We start from the raw sequence: 14,890 nt of genomic DNA, 5'->3' as shown, positions 1-14,890 counted from the left end.
CTGTCTATGCCTGTGTTGCTGATTTTCCTTTGCATCTTCTCTGGTAAAAAAGGAAGTGAGGGTAACTCTCTCAAATTAAGCCCCAGATAGCAGTAAAAACCTACAAGGAGTTCTAATCCTTCCCTTCGCTATCCAAAACAATAACAATATGACTTTGTACCAGAAAACATACTACCCAATTTCCTATTCAGAAAAGGAAATTAAAGGATAAATTCACCATTTCTGGCAGAATTTCACTTTTCCTAAAAAATAGAAGCATTTTCCAATGCCATTTCTGGCCCAGCCACCGCAATGTGCCTTTCTTCCACAGGAGGTTTAAATTCTTGTCAGTTTATCTGAATTTTTAAAATGATTATCAGATTCCATCACTTCCTGTAGATCATCTCTCAGCATTCACTTCCGGTAGGCCATCTGCCTCACCTCCTTGTTGCATCACAGAAGGGGGTATGATAGGGTGTGTTCACCACTGTGGACCATACCTCCCTCGTTACATAACTACCTTCCACCCACTTCCTATACAATATGATTGTACAATCTCCTCTCCCATCAGCTATGTAGTACAAGGGCCTGCCTGATTTGATACAAACTGAATGGATTGTTCAGTTGTGCCCGTCTAGTCCATAGTTCTGGTAAATCTAAAGGAAATTGCACAGAGATTGTACAATAAGATTGCATAGTGTATACAAGTACATAGGAGGCAGTGGACCGAGACACTGAGGCCCCATTCCCACCTCCACGTAGCAAAAACGTACATTTCTGCATGCTTTTGTTTTGGGTGTTTTGGAGCGTTTTCACTCATCACACATGCAACATGCAACAATTGCCCCAGAGAAGCTCAAGAACTGTTTTCGGAGCAGAGCATTTTTTGCTGCACTCGGGGTGCCTTTAATATGTAGTGACAACACAAACACGATGCACATTTGCAGCGTGCTTCTGAAACGCATGGCAAAGCGTTCATTTTTTTTTGCAGTTTGCCATGCATTTGGAAACACACAGATGTGAATGGAGCCTCATTGTTCTTGTGTAAATGCACCAATTTAATTTTCGGGTCCCATTCATAACTAATGTAATGGGAGCGCATGCTTTTTGGCAAATTGTGTCAGTGACACACATAGAGAAAGCCCGCTGATTTCATTGGACTACACTACACGTGGCAAAGTAGCTCATGGTACATTTTGGTGTGGTGCGAGTTGCACTTTTTTACTTTTGCTTCTTTTGTCACCTGTTTTTTTATGTGGCAAAATGTGTGTTTGTGTCAGGGAAATGGCCATAGGACTGGCAATGTCGAGACTAGTCATCATGGCTTCACCAGACAAACCTCTAGGCGCACTGGCGTACGCAAATGCTGATGCGCCCTAATGGCAACACGCAGGCGCAGGTTGTGATAGATGCTGACCCCCACTGCCTATATAAACCCACTGCTGAGATCCCTGAGTTGTTGGATTATCATCAGTTCCTCTGTGTTGCCTGTGTTCCTGCATTCTGATCTTGGACTTCCCATTGAACAACCCAGCTTCCTCTATCCTTTTATCCTGATCTCCTGGCTTGACCCCTGGCTTATATTCTGACTTACTTCTACCTGCTCCACTGCTTGATCCTGGCTTGGCTCATCGACTCTGCTTCTGTCTGTCTTACCGTGAATGACCTTGGCTTGTTCTAGTGACCCAACCTAAATCCAGAATCTGCTTGAGGACTGATCTAACTGTGTACAACCCTTGGCCTGGCTTCTGATACTGCTACTGGATTTCCCAGCTACCTGCTACGTCTGGCTCCTTTCTAGTATGCCTGCCACTCAGTGCATCCAGCTTGCTTCAGTTGCTCCATGGTTAACCAGTCATCAGGCCACAGCCACCAGCAAACCCTGCTTCTTTGGGCCCTGCATTCCCTTCCCTGTTCCACCTTCAGGGTTGCGCTGCACTCAGCCACAAAGGGAGCCCTCTCAGTACCTTGGCCTTCAACTAGACTTCTGGCAGTCTGCTTCTGTGTTTGGTGTGCTGGTAATTATTGACAATGAAAGCGCAACTAGGTAGTTTTAGGTGTATAGGTATAAATGTGGCCATACGCTATACAGTCTGAATGTACAATGTCTGTAAAATCTTCTTTAGATTTATCTAAACTATATAATATGAGGACACACTATCTATCCAATGAGGCAGACCCTTGCACTTTTTCAGGGGTGTCCTGTGGACTGCATGTGGCCCCAGGGAGTTTAGCATGCAGCCTGAGCCTGTCTGAAGGGATGGTGGGGAAGCCAGGCAAATACATGTGTGAAGAGTGTGAAGAGATCCCGAGAATGCTGTGAAAACATAGGTGATGGGTGAAGGGTGTGTGCTAATGAGGTCAGCAGGGAAACTTCTTCCTGTGTCTTACTGGTTTCTTCATCCCAAATCTATACCATATAATGTCCGATCGGACTGTGTTTGTCAGATAATCCGACCATGTGTGGGCTCCATCGGACTGTTTCCGTTGGAATATCCGACCGACAAGGTTTTAGAGCTGGGCTATAAAAAATTTTGACAACATGATCCGATCGGACTTTGTCCGATCGTTTGTAGAGAATTCCGATCGGACAAAGTGCCATGCATGCTCAGATCAAATTCCTAGACCAAAGCTATTGGCTAATAGCCTGAACGTAGTCCCGTCGTAACAAAAATAACGTCATCACGTTCTGAACGATCAGATTTTCCGTCAACTTTGTCCGACCGTGTGCGTGCAACACCAGTTTCGGACAAAATCCAACAGATTTTGTTGTCGGAATGTCCGACCATGTGTACAAGGGCTTAGAAATACAGCACGGGCAAAGGTAAGGCCTTGTTCTCAAAATCAAAGAAAGCTTTTATTTTTCTGCAATCGAGGTACAATTATAGTATATTTGTACATAGGGGAGCTGGATTTTAGAAAACAATAAAGGTGAACTTAGCCTTTAAACTTTATAGGAATAGCTGCATGTCTGAAGCTGGATACAAACATTATAATTTGATGGTTGAAGATTTAACAAACAAGCTTATATTGAAAAACTATTAGGGCTATACACTGTCCTAGGGGCAGGATATTTCCGATGTCACTAAAACCCTAGGTGTTGGGCAATACTGCTATTAAAGCAGAATTGTAGGCCCTCTGCTCTTGTCATAATGTGCAAGTATGCTAATGCGTGCAGGAAATAAATCTCCCCCACACCTGACTTTATTCTCCACATCTTACAGATGCTTCTGTAGCACCCTCTAGTGTGTGCTAGAAGTAGTGTAGGTAAATTTTAGTTTAGCTCAGGGCTAAGCCTGAGCTATGGAATCTAGGTCAGGGTTCAGTGAAGTTCTAGGCTGGGTGACTCACCCTGACCACTCCTCTGGTGCCTCTCCCTTTTTTTGGGTCATTTGAGAATGTTCTAAAGCTAGTGGGCCAAGAATAGGAAGAGCTGCCATGAATATTTATGAGGCCTCCGCCAATCCCCAGTAGTAGACATGATCCATGCCAACGGGTCAGTCGGGTGGAAGATGGAGATACAGTGCTGAGGTGGCTGTTGGTGACCCCTGGGGTTCCCCCCTAGTCTGGAGGGGTGTCCTACCTTGGGTGCTGGAAAGATCTTGCCATAACACATGGGAGAAGGCCCTTCCTGGAGGCACATGAGCAAGAGAGGACAGAGTGAGTGGCCAGTCTCCCTAAAGACAGCTGTGTTTGGGTCTTCAACCCTCCCTGGGAGATCTCCTGAGAGTCAGCCGAGTGGGCTGGTGGAGAGTCAGCCAGGTGGGTTGGTGAAGAGTCAGTCTAGAGGACTGGTGTGAGAGTTAGACTGGAGGGCTAGTGAAATGTCCCTGTCGCTGAAGTCAAGTGGGCAACCCATAACCTTCCATCCCTATTCAAGTTATTAATCCTCAATAAATAACAAAAACAAAGTCATGGGCTCTGGGGTGCTTCTGAGGATATGGTGTGCCTGGCTGTGCAGGAGTGGGGGATCCAGTTCATCAGCAGTTCCTACTGGGTGTGCTACACTAATGCCGCATACACATGGTCGGAGAATCCGTCGGAATGTGTCTTATCGGACCGTGTCGTCGGACAATCCGACTGTGTGTGGTATGCATCGGACTGATTCCGTCCGAATCTCCATCGGACCCAATTTTCCAACATTTGGAAATATTTCCCGACCAACTGGGCCGGTCGGACATACTCCGATCATGTGTAGAGCATTTTGATCGGACCAAGTGCCACGCATGCTCAGATCAAATTCCTACATCAAAGCTATTGGCTACTAGCCTGAACGTTGTCCCATCGTAACGAAATTACGTCATCACGTTCTGAATGATCGGATTTTTTGACAACTTAGTCTGACCGTGTGTATGCAACAGTTTCAGACAAGATCCGACGGACAAAATTCGATGGATTTGGTTGTCGAAATCTCTGACCGTGTGTACAGGGGCTAAGAATGGCCAGGGAGCGTACACTGCACCACACATGTACTGCAGGTAATATAGACTAAAAAAGATTGCTGAGAGGGAGGGTGAAGAGTTTTTAAGGAGACATGCAAATATTTTTTTTTATTGAACTTCCACTTTAAAAAGGATAAATAGTAACCTATCCACCGCCCTAGAGATTCCTTGAAGGGGAAAAACATGTCTGAATTTCACCATTCAGTGCCACGGGCATTAAGTGAAAGAAACTAAACAAGTACGTCCCAATGGGAAAAAAAAAAATCAACTTCTTGCAAATGTTTTTTTCTAAAATGACTTAATATAAATGAAAGAATAGACCAATTAAAACTATTATCACATCTTCAGTTGTAGTGGTGTGTGAGTAATTACTAAGTTGGCAAAGAAATTTGTTTTGTCTGGGCTCTTTATGAATGAGAAATGGGTACAATCTCTTTACCATATCATTATACATAGCACACCTGGAGTCCCTGCTTTGCTATTACACATCACCCATAGCAGGAAAGGGCTCTAGCATAGCCTGGTATGAGTTAAAGGCCAGTTACTACAACATTCAGCCATATGTTCACATCTAATAAAATCTCTTACATTCTGCAATCAGACCATAGCAAAGACTATCTGTGACTCTTATCTGTTTTATGCCTGTGGCAAGCAAACTGAACAGCCAGCAAAGATATTAAGATGTCTCTATTTTTGGCACTGTACAATGCTCCTCTGCTGTATCATGATGCGGCTGAAAATAATTAAAATATGTGCCTAGACCGAGGATTGACTTAAATTGTGTGCAAGCCTGTCTGTGCACTGAATTAAACATTTATGTTTATAATATTAACATTGCTTCATTAAAATGATATGTTCATTTTATTGAATATTATATACATATAGCAAAGTATTTTCTACAGCAGTCTGAACACATTCACAGAATTTTGTTCAGACTGCAGTAATTTCGATTTCTAAATGTTTGGGAAACAATTTGTTTTGCATTTATTTAGTATATTTTCTTATTTAACTACAGTTAATACCCAGTGGAAACTCATAATTAATTTGCTGGCCAGAAGATCTAAAAAAAAATCGTATAGTACATGAACATAATATATTAAACATCTGTTTGGTAATTTTGTGATTAGCACAGTAAACATATCAATTTTGTCAGTTTAATCTACAGCTGTTTAAGTGGTTATCAGCTCAACATTTTCTAATTCAGGTTTACAAACATTTATTAAAGAATAAGTGCATTTTTAAAACACCTTAGCTTCTTAAATATATCTAGGGAAATTGGGCAAATTTTCAGATTAAACTTTCTATCTTTTCATTTTCTCCTACTGTCCCATACGAGCATTACTAGGATCCATGTTGGTTCTCCCAATTTATATTTAATGGATTATGGTTAATAAAGATATTTGCACTTTTTTTCATAACCAGCTGTAGTTATATCAACGAAACATTCTTGGCATCCTTCTATATGAGGCTTCCAGCCTTCAAACAGCAGTAGAATTAGTAGCATTTGGTTTTCTTCCCCAGTTTAACTGATTTACTACCAGTCAATGCTTTTTTTGAGGAAGATTAATTTGGTACTTATGCTAACTTGTGCTTTAAACTCCTAGATAAGCATATACAAGCCTTTGCTTACCCCTACTTCATGCACCTTGTCAGGCTACCAAATATCACTTGCTGTACAAATTAAGCTAAACCTAGTTTGGTTGCAGTAGTGGGTGAAGAGAGGTTCAGAGAGAAATCACTAGTTCTTCTGCTGCTCAGCTATCAAAAATCATTACCTGTAAAGCTCAACTTCTTATTGGACAGCCCAACTGGCCTCCATATTCCCACCCATATTAACCACTTGCATACTGGACACTTATATCCCCTTTCTGCCCAGGCCAGTTTTCAGCTTTCAGTGCCCTCACACTTCGAATGACAATTGCGCCGTCATGCAACACTGTACCCATATGAGATTTTTATAAAAAAAAAATCACACAGATAGAGCTTTCTTTTGGTAACATTTAATCACCACTGGGTTTTTTATTTTTTTGATAAGTAAACAAAAAAAGACCCAACATTTTGAAAAAAAAAAAGGTTTTCATATTTTCTTATAAAATTTTGCAAACAGGTACATTTTCTCCTTCACTGATAGGCACTGAAGAGGCGGCACTGATAGGTGGTACTGATGGGCACTGGTGAGAACTGATCAGGAGGCACTGATGGGTGGTACTGATAGAAGGCACGGAGAGGTGACACTGATAGGCACTGATAGGTGGCATTGATGGGCACAGCAAGGCACTGGTAGGTGGCACTGATAGGCAGCACTGATAAGTAACACTGAAGTTGAGGCACTGATTGGCAGCACTGATAGGCACTGATAGGTGGCACTGTTGGGCACTGATTGGATGACACTGAGGGGTACCAATAGGTGGCACTGGTGGGCACTGATAGTTGGCACTGGAGGGAACTGAATAGCAGCACTGGTCTTCACCCTAATAGCGTGAGGAACAAAAAAAGTTGATTACATGCTTCTGTTTACTTTGGTGACCAGCTGTCATTGGCTAAGAGCTGATCATGTGGTAAAGGGGCTGTCGTGATTGTCCTTTTTCCCTGATCTGTGCTCAGCCGAGTCCCAAGGACCCGATGACCACAGAGCACACCGACAGTGTGCCCCTTGGGGTGTTCGGGCAGCGTGAGAATGGGAGGACATCCATGTACATCCTGCCGGAAAAGGAAGCCTGGGCTATAGTCCTTTTTTGACAATACTGCGGGCAACAAGTGGTTAAAGACTCTTTTAACCACTCCCTGTCCAGGCCAATTCTGGCATTTCTTGGCTACATATAAAAATTTGCATTTTTTTTGCTGAAAAATTACTCAAAAGCCCCAATGACAATGTTACGCAAAGTAAATTGATACCTAATATGTCATGCTTTTAAAATGCGCACACTCGTGGAATGGTGCCAAACTACGGTACTTAAAAATCTCCATAGGGGACGCTTTACATTTTTTTTACAGGCTACCAGTTTAGAGCTACAGAGGAGGTCTAGTGCTAGAATTATTGCTCTCACTAATATGTTAGTGGCAATACCTCACATGTGGGGTGTGTACGCTGTTTACATATGCGGGTGCAAGCTACATATGCACTCACTTCTAGGGGAAAAAAAGGCAGTGTTTATATCTGCCAGAGCCGGAAGAGACATCATGATGTCATGTCCGACCTCCCAGGATCATAGAGATGGGTGAGGACCATCCGATCCATAGCCAGATCTATGGTAAATAGCAGCTGGATCTTCGGCTTCCTGATCGCATGGGACAGCCCCTCCATGTAAAAGCAATCCAGCGGCTAATCATTGGGAAATGGTTAATATTATATATATCTTCATATTCATTGATCTTTTTCAAGGTGTATTCTGGCCCATCACATGATGAGCAGGGACCTCTATCTCTGATGGTGAATACTACTTACTGCTGCACAGAATGTGCTCATGTAGATGTTTGAATACCTTTCTGTTTAGCAGTACAGTAAACCAAGGTCAGAATGGCAATGCACTCCTAGGGTGCTCCTATGGCTCTTTTCTCACAGGAAGTGGGTTTATAATGCTGGGCATCATTCAGCACATAAGAGGACTGGCAATACTGTACAGAGTGTAGAGTTAGCTGGGGTAGCAATTGGAAGACGCAAAAGCTGGGTTATATTCTTACAAGGCTGGGTAATTGAATTTTTAGTTATTTGCTTAAACAAGAGTTGGGTTTTAAAAAAAGAAGTTGGGGAGTCAGTGTTCAGAGTCAGTGTTCACTGGAGTGTGGACTGTGGAGGGGGCCAACGCAGCTGGCTCAGGCTCTCTGCTGCTCACTGAGAGGCAGAGCCAGCTGCCGGACCAGACATCTGAGTGGATCTGGACCATATGGTTGAAAAGGGTTCATAGGAATGCAGAAATAACTGCACTCCTGTGATCCATAGAAGTACAGCAAAAAAAATACTTCTCCTTTAAGTCTGCTTGCTGTCTAATTGAATATGCAGATTATTTGTGGTTCTGCATGCGAAATCCCTCGAGCAGCAAACCCTAAACATATTGCTGTTACCTAAGGGCAGGGGGGCACTTATAAATGGGTAGCACCATTTACTGTGTATGTGCCTAGGACAGCGTAAACTCTCAATATTGAATCCCTTCTTTTTTTTTTACAAAATAAGCAAAGACAATGGGGGTTATTTACTAAAGGAAAATCCACTTTGCACTGCAAGTGCACTTGAAAATACACTGAAAGTGCATTTGGAAGTAAAGTCACTGTAGATCCGAGTGGGACATGCAAGGAAAATAAAAAACAGCATTTTAGCTTGCACATGATTGGATGATAAAAACAGCAGAGCTTCCCCTCATTTCAGATCTACCCCTTAGATTTAGAGCGACTGCACTTCCAAGTTTACTTTCAGTGCAAAGTAGATTTGCCTTTCGTAAATAACCCCCCATGTCTCTAACTAACCTTACTTTTGCTGCACTTTTGATTTTGACCTCAGGAAGGTGGTAATCTGACTCTTATAGTGCCTCTTTTGACACCAAGCCTCAAATTCATGTTTCATTTCAAATTTTATTTTTTTACCATCTTCATCATAAACATAGTTTGATTATGCTTTGCTATATATTGCATTTTTAGGTATATACATTATATTGTCTAAGATCATAAATGTAAAAAAAATATCCACAAATGAAATAAAATGCATTGCTTATAGCAGATATTAAGTGTTTATAAATTTCTATTTGCAATGTGGAATTTTTTTTTTAAAAAGTAGTGAACTACAAATTTATTTTAAAATTAATATACATTGCAACACACATACTGCATTTTCCTTAGGATCATCTTATGAGAGTGGAGCAGTACACCTGGTGATAAGCACTCACCATATCCTGGGTCTTGTTATCTTTCCCCGATGCGATTAGGAAATAGTTCCAAGCTAGTAATAGCAAGAGTGCCAATGGAATCATGTATATCTCAAAATTCCAGACCACAATGAGAAAGATCTGTGGATATAAAAGTACACAAAATCATATTTAATCTTGCAAGTATGTAATAACTACATATGACAGATAGATTAGTTAGGACATGTATAACGAACAATCTATAAAAATAAACACAGTAAATAAAAGGTATTCTAAACCTGGAGGAATAGAAATGTTCTAACTGTTGTGGACTTCCAAAAACGCTTCAGTGTACCATACAGAAACAAGCGTGTGTGGGCTTATATGTGTATAATTGACATAAAGTATGCATACTTTTTGTTAATACTTGAAACTGCATATAGAGTTAATTGTATAAAGCACTATCCATAAAGATTTTTTTTTATAAATGTCTGCATTTTTTCTCAGAAAAATGAACAGGCACAGATAAAATCATATCTCTACATAAGATCAACATCTGGAGGAGCTCACATAGTTTGGCTACTGCAATAAGCATACCACCACATACGCCAAACAAGTCATATATAAAAAATAATGAAAACAAAATCTGTTTACATAAAAGTATTGTCTAAATATGAATTTAAATAGTATTATGTGTTAAATTGTGCATTGGTCAGCCATGACATTTTGACCACTGACAGGTAAAGTGAATCTAGATACAATGACATCTGAAAGTGGGTGGAATATATAAGGCAGCAAGTGTCCCTAATGTTGATGTGTTGAAAGAATAAAATGGGCAAGCATAGGGATTTGAGCGACTTCCCAGTCTGCAGTGGTCAGGACCTACTAAGAGTGGTCCAAGGAAAGGAAAACCAGTGAATCATTGGCAGGGTCATGAGCAGCCAAGGCTCATTGATACATGTCAGGAGTGAAGGTTAGCCACTCAGTTTTACACAACAAAGAGATAGAGTTGTTGACTCGCCCTCCAAATTCTCCAGATTTCAATCCAATCAAACATTTATGGGATGTGCTGGAAAAACAAGTCCAATCAATGAAGGCCCCAATTTGCAATCTACAGGACTTAAAAGATCTCATACTCATGGCTTGGTATCAGATACCACAGCATACATTCTGAGGTGTAGTGAAGTCCATGCTTTGACAGTGGTCATAATTTTATGACTGATCAGTATATAGCTACATGTATTATTATTATTATTATTATTATTATTGGGCTGAATGATGCAAATGTGATACTTAGTACACAAGTTCCAAATCCAGTGGAGAACAATAGGAACAGACATTGTTAGATGTGGTCATTTAACTTTTGGAGTCTGGGTGACTTTTGTAAAGGAAACTGAGTCATCTTCTGTCTATAAATGATTGACTTATGAGCAAATCCGGTACAATAAAATGAATCTGTTTGATTATTGTCCTTGAAGAGTTAGGAGGTCATAGCACAGAAAACATTAATGGGAAATGGGAGGTCTTCCCAAGCTCATTAGAATGAGCAGGGTGCATCCACTATGATCTTTTTATCTAACTTGGACAACCATAACAGAAAATTACTTTCTTGTGAATTGAAGAAAACAATAAGAAATCAGTTGCAGAACTTTTCCAACCTGCGAACAATTACACCTTATATTTAGAAGCACTTGCTTTGTTACTAACCACAACTTTGACCTAGCTGATCTAGGCCATAAACAGAAACTAAAAAAAAAAACTGTGTCTAATCAGGGCCAAGATTGTGGCCTTGAAAGCGCTTCTTCTGCACGGGATAGAACAATAGCACAGTTAACTGGGCTGGCAGGATAATAGAGAAATTTAAAGAAGAAGATGCCTTTCAATTATGCAAATTCAATATTGCAACTTCCTACCACCAAGTTTAACTGAAAAGTGTTCACCTTTTGTAAATTGATTATTTTTATTTTAAATAAAAATATTATTGCCATAGCATATTGTGTAATGATTTATATACGAAATATATAAATGAAATGGATGTAATTTCCCAACATAGAATGTACTATTGACTCCTTAAGTTGACAGAATATACTAGTTATTTCACAGTCATATACTAGTTATTTCACGGTTATTTCTTTACATTTGAATATCTGTTTTTATTGAAGCAAATAAAATTGGTCCTATCTCACCCTTGAGACTTTGCTACTTATACTTCAATGGTAAAATCATTGATAGCAGAGTAGCAGCAAAGTACAATGAATTACAATGAGTTCTCTATGAATTCAAGAACAGTTCCACCTATTTATATTACTGATTAACACTGAATCATTATTTAATACCCAACACCTTCATCTCACTGGTGTAACAATGTCAGATGAAGCGCCGGATGATGCAAATGTCAAGTTGGTAAAGCATGCCTGAAGGTCCTTTTGTTGGAAATCAGAAGTGATTAGGAAAAATTCTTCTGCTGCAGCTAACAGTAAACATACATAAGAAGAAATGAAGGAATTGCTTTTAGCGGAGCTGTGCGGAATAATAATGATACTAGTGATCACAGCATTTAAAAGCAAGTCATCATTTGTTTCACTGCAGAACGAATCCTGCAGGGCATTCACACGCTGCAAGGAGGAAAAAGGAGATACAAATCCCCATGGTAATGGGATGATTAAGCAACGATTACACAGAGACTATAGCAAGGTGAATAAAAGGTGCTTAAGCAGAGTTCATTACTGGGACACATCATAGTTTACTATAAGCAACCACTGCTGTACTAACAATATATATTTAAGATTAAATGCCAAATTTGAAGGTGAAGGATGTTTTGACCATAACTTATAGAAGTAGGTCTATTCTGAAAATAAATGCCCATATTACCAGTGGAGCATGTTTGCTTTCTTGGGAATACTAGATATTTATCATTTTTCATGGCCCTATAATTAGCCTAAAATTGTTTACTGCGCTGCCTGGGACCCCAGGGACAGGGTACAAGTGCTTCATTCAGAGTACTAGAGCTTGCATTCCTCAGGGATATCGACTGCCCTTCCAAAAAATGCAGATGCTTGGACAGCGCCAAGCAAAAATGTCAGATTCAATTGGTCTATTTTAATTAAATTTCTTTATTTTATTTGCAAAAGTTTTTTTTAGCATGTTTTCCTAACAGGGATAAGCAGTAAACTCAAGCTTGTGGTGATCATTAGGGATGGGCTGAACTGACCACTGTTCGATTCGCACCAGAACTTTTGAACACCAGACCTGAATAACAAACCCCATTAAAATCAATGGGACCCGAACGTCAAAAATCAAAAGTGCCCATTTTGAAGGCTTATATGAAAGTAATTGGGCATACAATGATTATAGGGGTCTGGGTCCTGTACCATGTCTAGTATCTGCTGCAGCAATAATTGCATTTATAAAGCCAAACAAATGAAATTTTCCCTGCAAGCTGCCTTTATTTTGCTCAGCAACAGCTGGAGAGCCAATGTGTATGGTGAGGCCACAATGTAGTGCACTGGGAAAAAGATTAGAGATATTTTAGAAACATTCTGGTGTCACTTTGACTTTGGATAGAAGGATAGGGTGCATAAAAATGTGTCTTTGGATATCAGTGGCACCATCCCAACATAACCCTATAGAGGTGCTCTTGATGAAAGCAAGAAATGGCCTTGCTGTAAAAAATTGCAATGATATGCACCTGTCAAACAGAGTGCTGTGAACAAAATATATTGTCTCTGCCCATGCTTGCTGGACCAGTCAGCTGTAAGGTGGATTTGCCCAATGATGCCAAAACATTCCCTTCCACGTGATGGTTTCAGAGATGGAACAGCCTTATATGAAAAGTAGTAGCTACTGGGAGCCTGCCATTGTGGTACAGCACATTGGGCAAATTCAAGGAAGGGGGCAGAATCCACCAGGCTGAAAGGCAGAAGTTGGAGAGCCAACAGCTTTGACAAGCTTGCATTTAGATGCTGGGCATGTGGGTGGCAGGGACTGTATTTTTGCAGCGTTTCTGAAAAATGTAGTCTGTAGGAAAAGGTTTATGCTGCATACACACGACCAGAATTTTGGTCGGAAAAAGCTCTGGTGGTTTTTCCAACAGAATTCCGACGGGATTCCACACAAGCTGTCTTGCATACACACGGTTACACAAACTGAACTTTCAACCGTCAAGAACGCAGTGATGTACAACACTACGATGAGCCGAAAAAATGTAGTTCAATGCTTCCAAGCATGCGTCAAATTATTTCCGAGCATGCGTTGGAATTTTTACAGACAATCTGGATTTCCAATCGATTTTACATACTGTTACTAGTGCAGCACAGCATCATCATATAACTGGTGTGGTGGTGATCAGGGACAGGGACTAGTGACAGTATGTAAATAAAAAGAAAGAAAAATTATATTTATTTTTTTCAATTTTTTAAAATATTTCTTTCTTTTTTATGATTTATTTGAATTTACTGTAACCAGAGCAATACAGTGTTAACACTGTAGTAGGTAGTGACACTGTACTACTTTGGGGAGGTGATCAGGATTGACCAGCAATCAGGTGATCTGGATTTTTTTTTTAACACACTATGATTGCTTATAACAATGACAATTATTTTCTGAATGAAATACATTCATTGTGTACTGGCCACAGCTATTGCCATTGGCCACAGCTAATCTCGTGATACAGATAGGCTGTGATTGGTCCTGTCTGTACCATATGATCAATCACAGAGATCAACAGTATATAATGAATCTTAAAAATTAAAGCCATCCATTGTGTCATCACAGCTGATCTGTCATCTGCTGTGTCCAGTGGACACAGAGGATGACAGATTGTGCTGCAGCGGGGCCCGTGGCATGTGACGCGCGGTCCTAGGAGGACATCATATGACATCCACCCAGAACGGGAAAGCTACCACCCGGCCATCAAATTACAATAGCAGTCCAACCAAACTTTTAGTTTAAATCAGCTAAATATTACAAGTGCATCAAATCTGGAGCAGACAGAATCTGAAACAGATGTCCCTAGTAAACAATCAGCTTCAAACTTCAGCTTGTTCAGTTAGGCCCCTTTCACACGGGGTGGATCCGCCCCGGATGATCCGCTCGCTCAGCGAGAATCGCTCCGTTGTCCCCGCTGAGCCGGCGGCGGACAGGGCGGTCTCCGCACACTGTGCAGGGACCGCCCTGTCAGCTCTCCGCTCTCCTCTATGGGGATCGGATGAGCACGGACCGTCTGTCCGTGTTCATCCGATCCGCTCTGCAGATGGATAGAAAAATAGGATTTTCCTCCGTCTGCAGAATCGGACAGTTGCGGAGGCGGACAATAGCGGGTGTCTGTGGATGTTCATCCGCAGACACCCGCTATCCCATAGGGATGCATGTATGTCCGTATTTCATCTGCAAACGGATGGATGAAATACGGACATACTGTCCGCATGTGTGAAAGGGGCCTTAAGCTTTGAAAATGAAAGACAGAAGCTAATTTGTTATCATGCTCAGCTGCTCCAGCTTCTAACATCTACAATTTGAATAGATTTGCTTCAAGGTGCTCAGAATCGTACAATTCATTTCTTTGTAAGAGCCCTTTCACACTAAGGCACTTTACAGGCGCTACAATGCTAAAAATAGCACCTGCATATCGCCTGT

The 14,890-nt window shown here is 41.0% G+C and overlaps 1 protein-coding gene across 5 annotated transcripts in view; it reads right to left on the bottom strand.

Annotated features, from left to right (window-relative positions):
- MCTP1 (multiple C2 and transmembrane domain containing 1) overlaps nucleotides 1-14,890 on the bottom strand; it is a 1,143,431-nt gene that overhangs the window by 166,707 nt on the left and 961,834 nt on the right. For 4 of the 5 annotated variants that reach the window (XM_077462382.1, XM_077462384.1, XM_077462385.1 and 1 more), the window contains one exon: nucleotides 9,299-9,418. In XM_077462382.1, the coding sequence (XP_077318508.1) occupies nucleotides 9,299-9,418 (120 nt within the window). Of the gene's footprint in view, nucleotides 1-6,477; nucleotides 6,893-9,298; nucleotides 9,419-14,890 lie in introns of those variants that run through there. The other variant, XM_077462383.1, reaches the window with a different exon arrangement.

This window comes from Lithobates pipiens, unplaced genomic scaffold, assembly GCF_037356315.1.
Source record: "Lithobates pipiens isolate NorthernLeopardFrog02 unplaced genomic scaffold, aLitPip1_a1.2 Scaffold_3, whole genome shotgun sequence".
In the NCBI taxonomy this organism is placed as follows: Eukaryota; Metazoa; Chordata; class Amphibia; order Anura; family Ranidae; genus Lithobates; species Lithobates pipiens.
The sequence above is the reverse complement of the archived record's forward strand: the minus strand, read 5'-3'. Positions and strand labels throughout refer to the sequence as shown.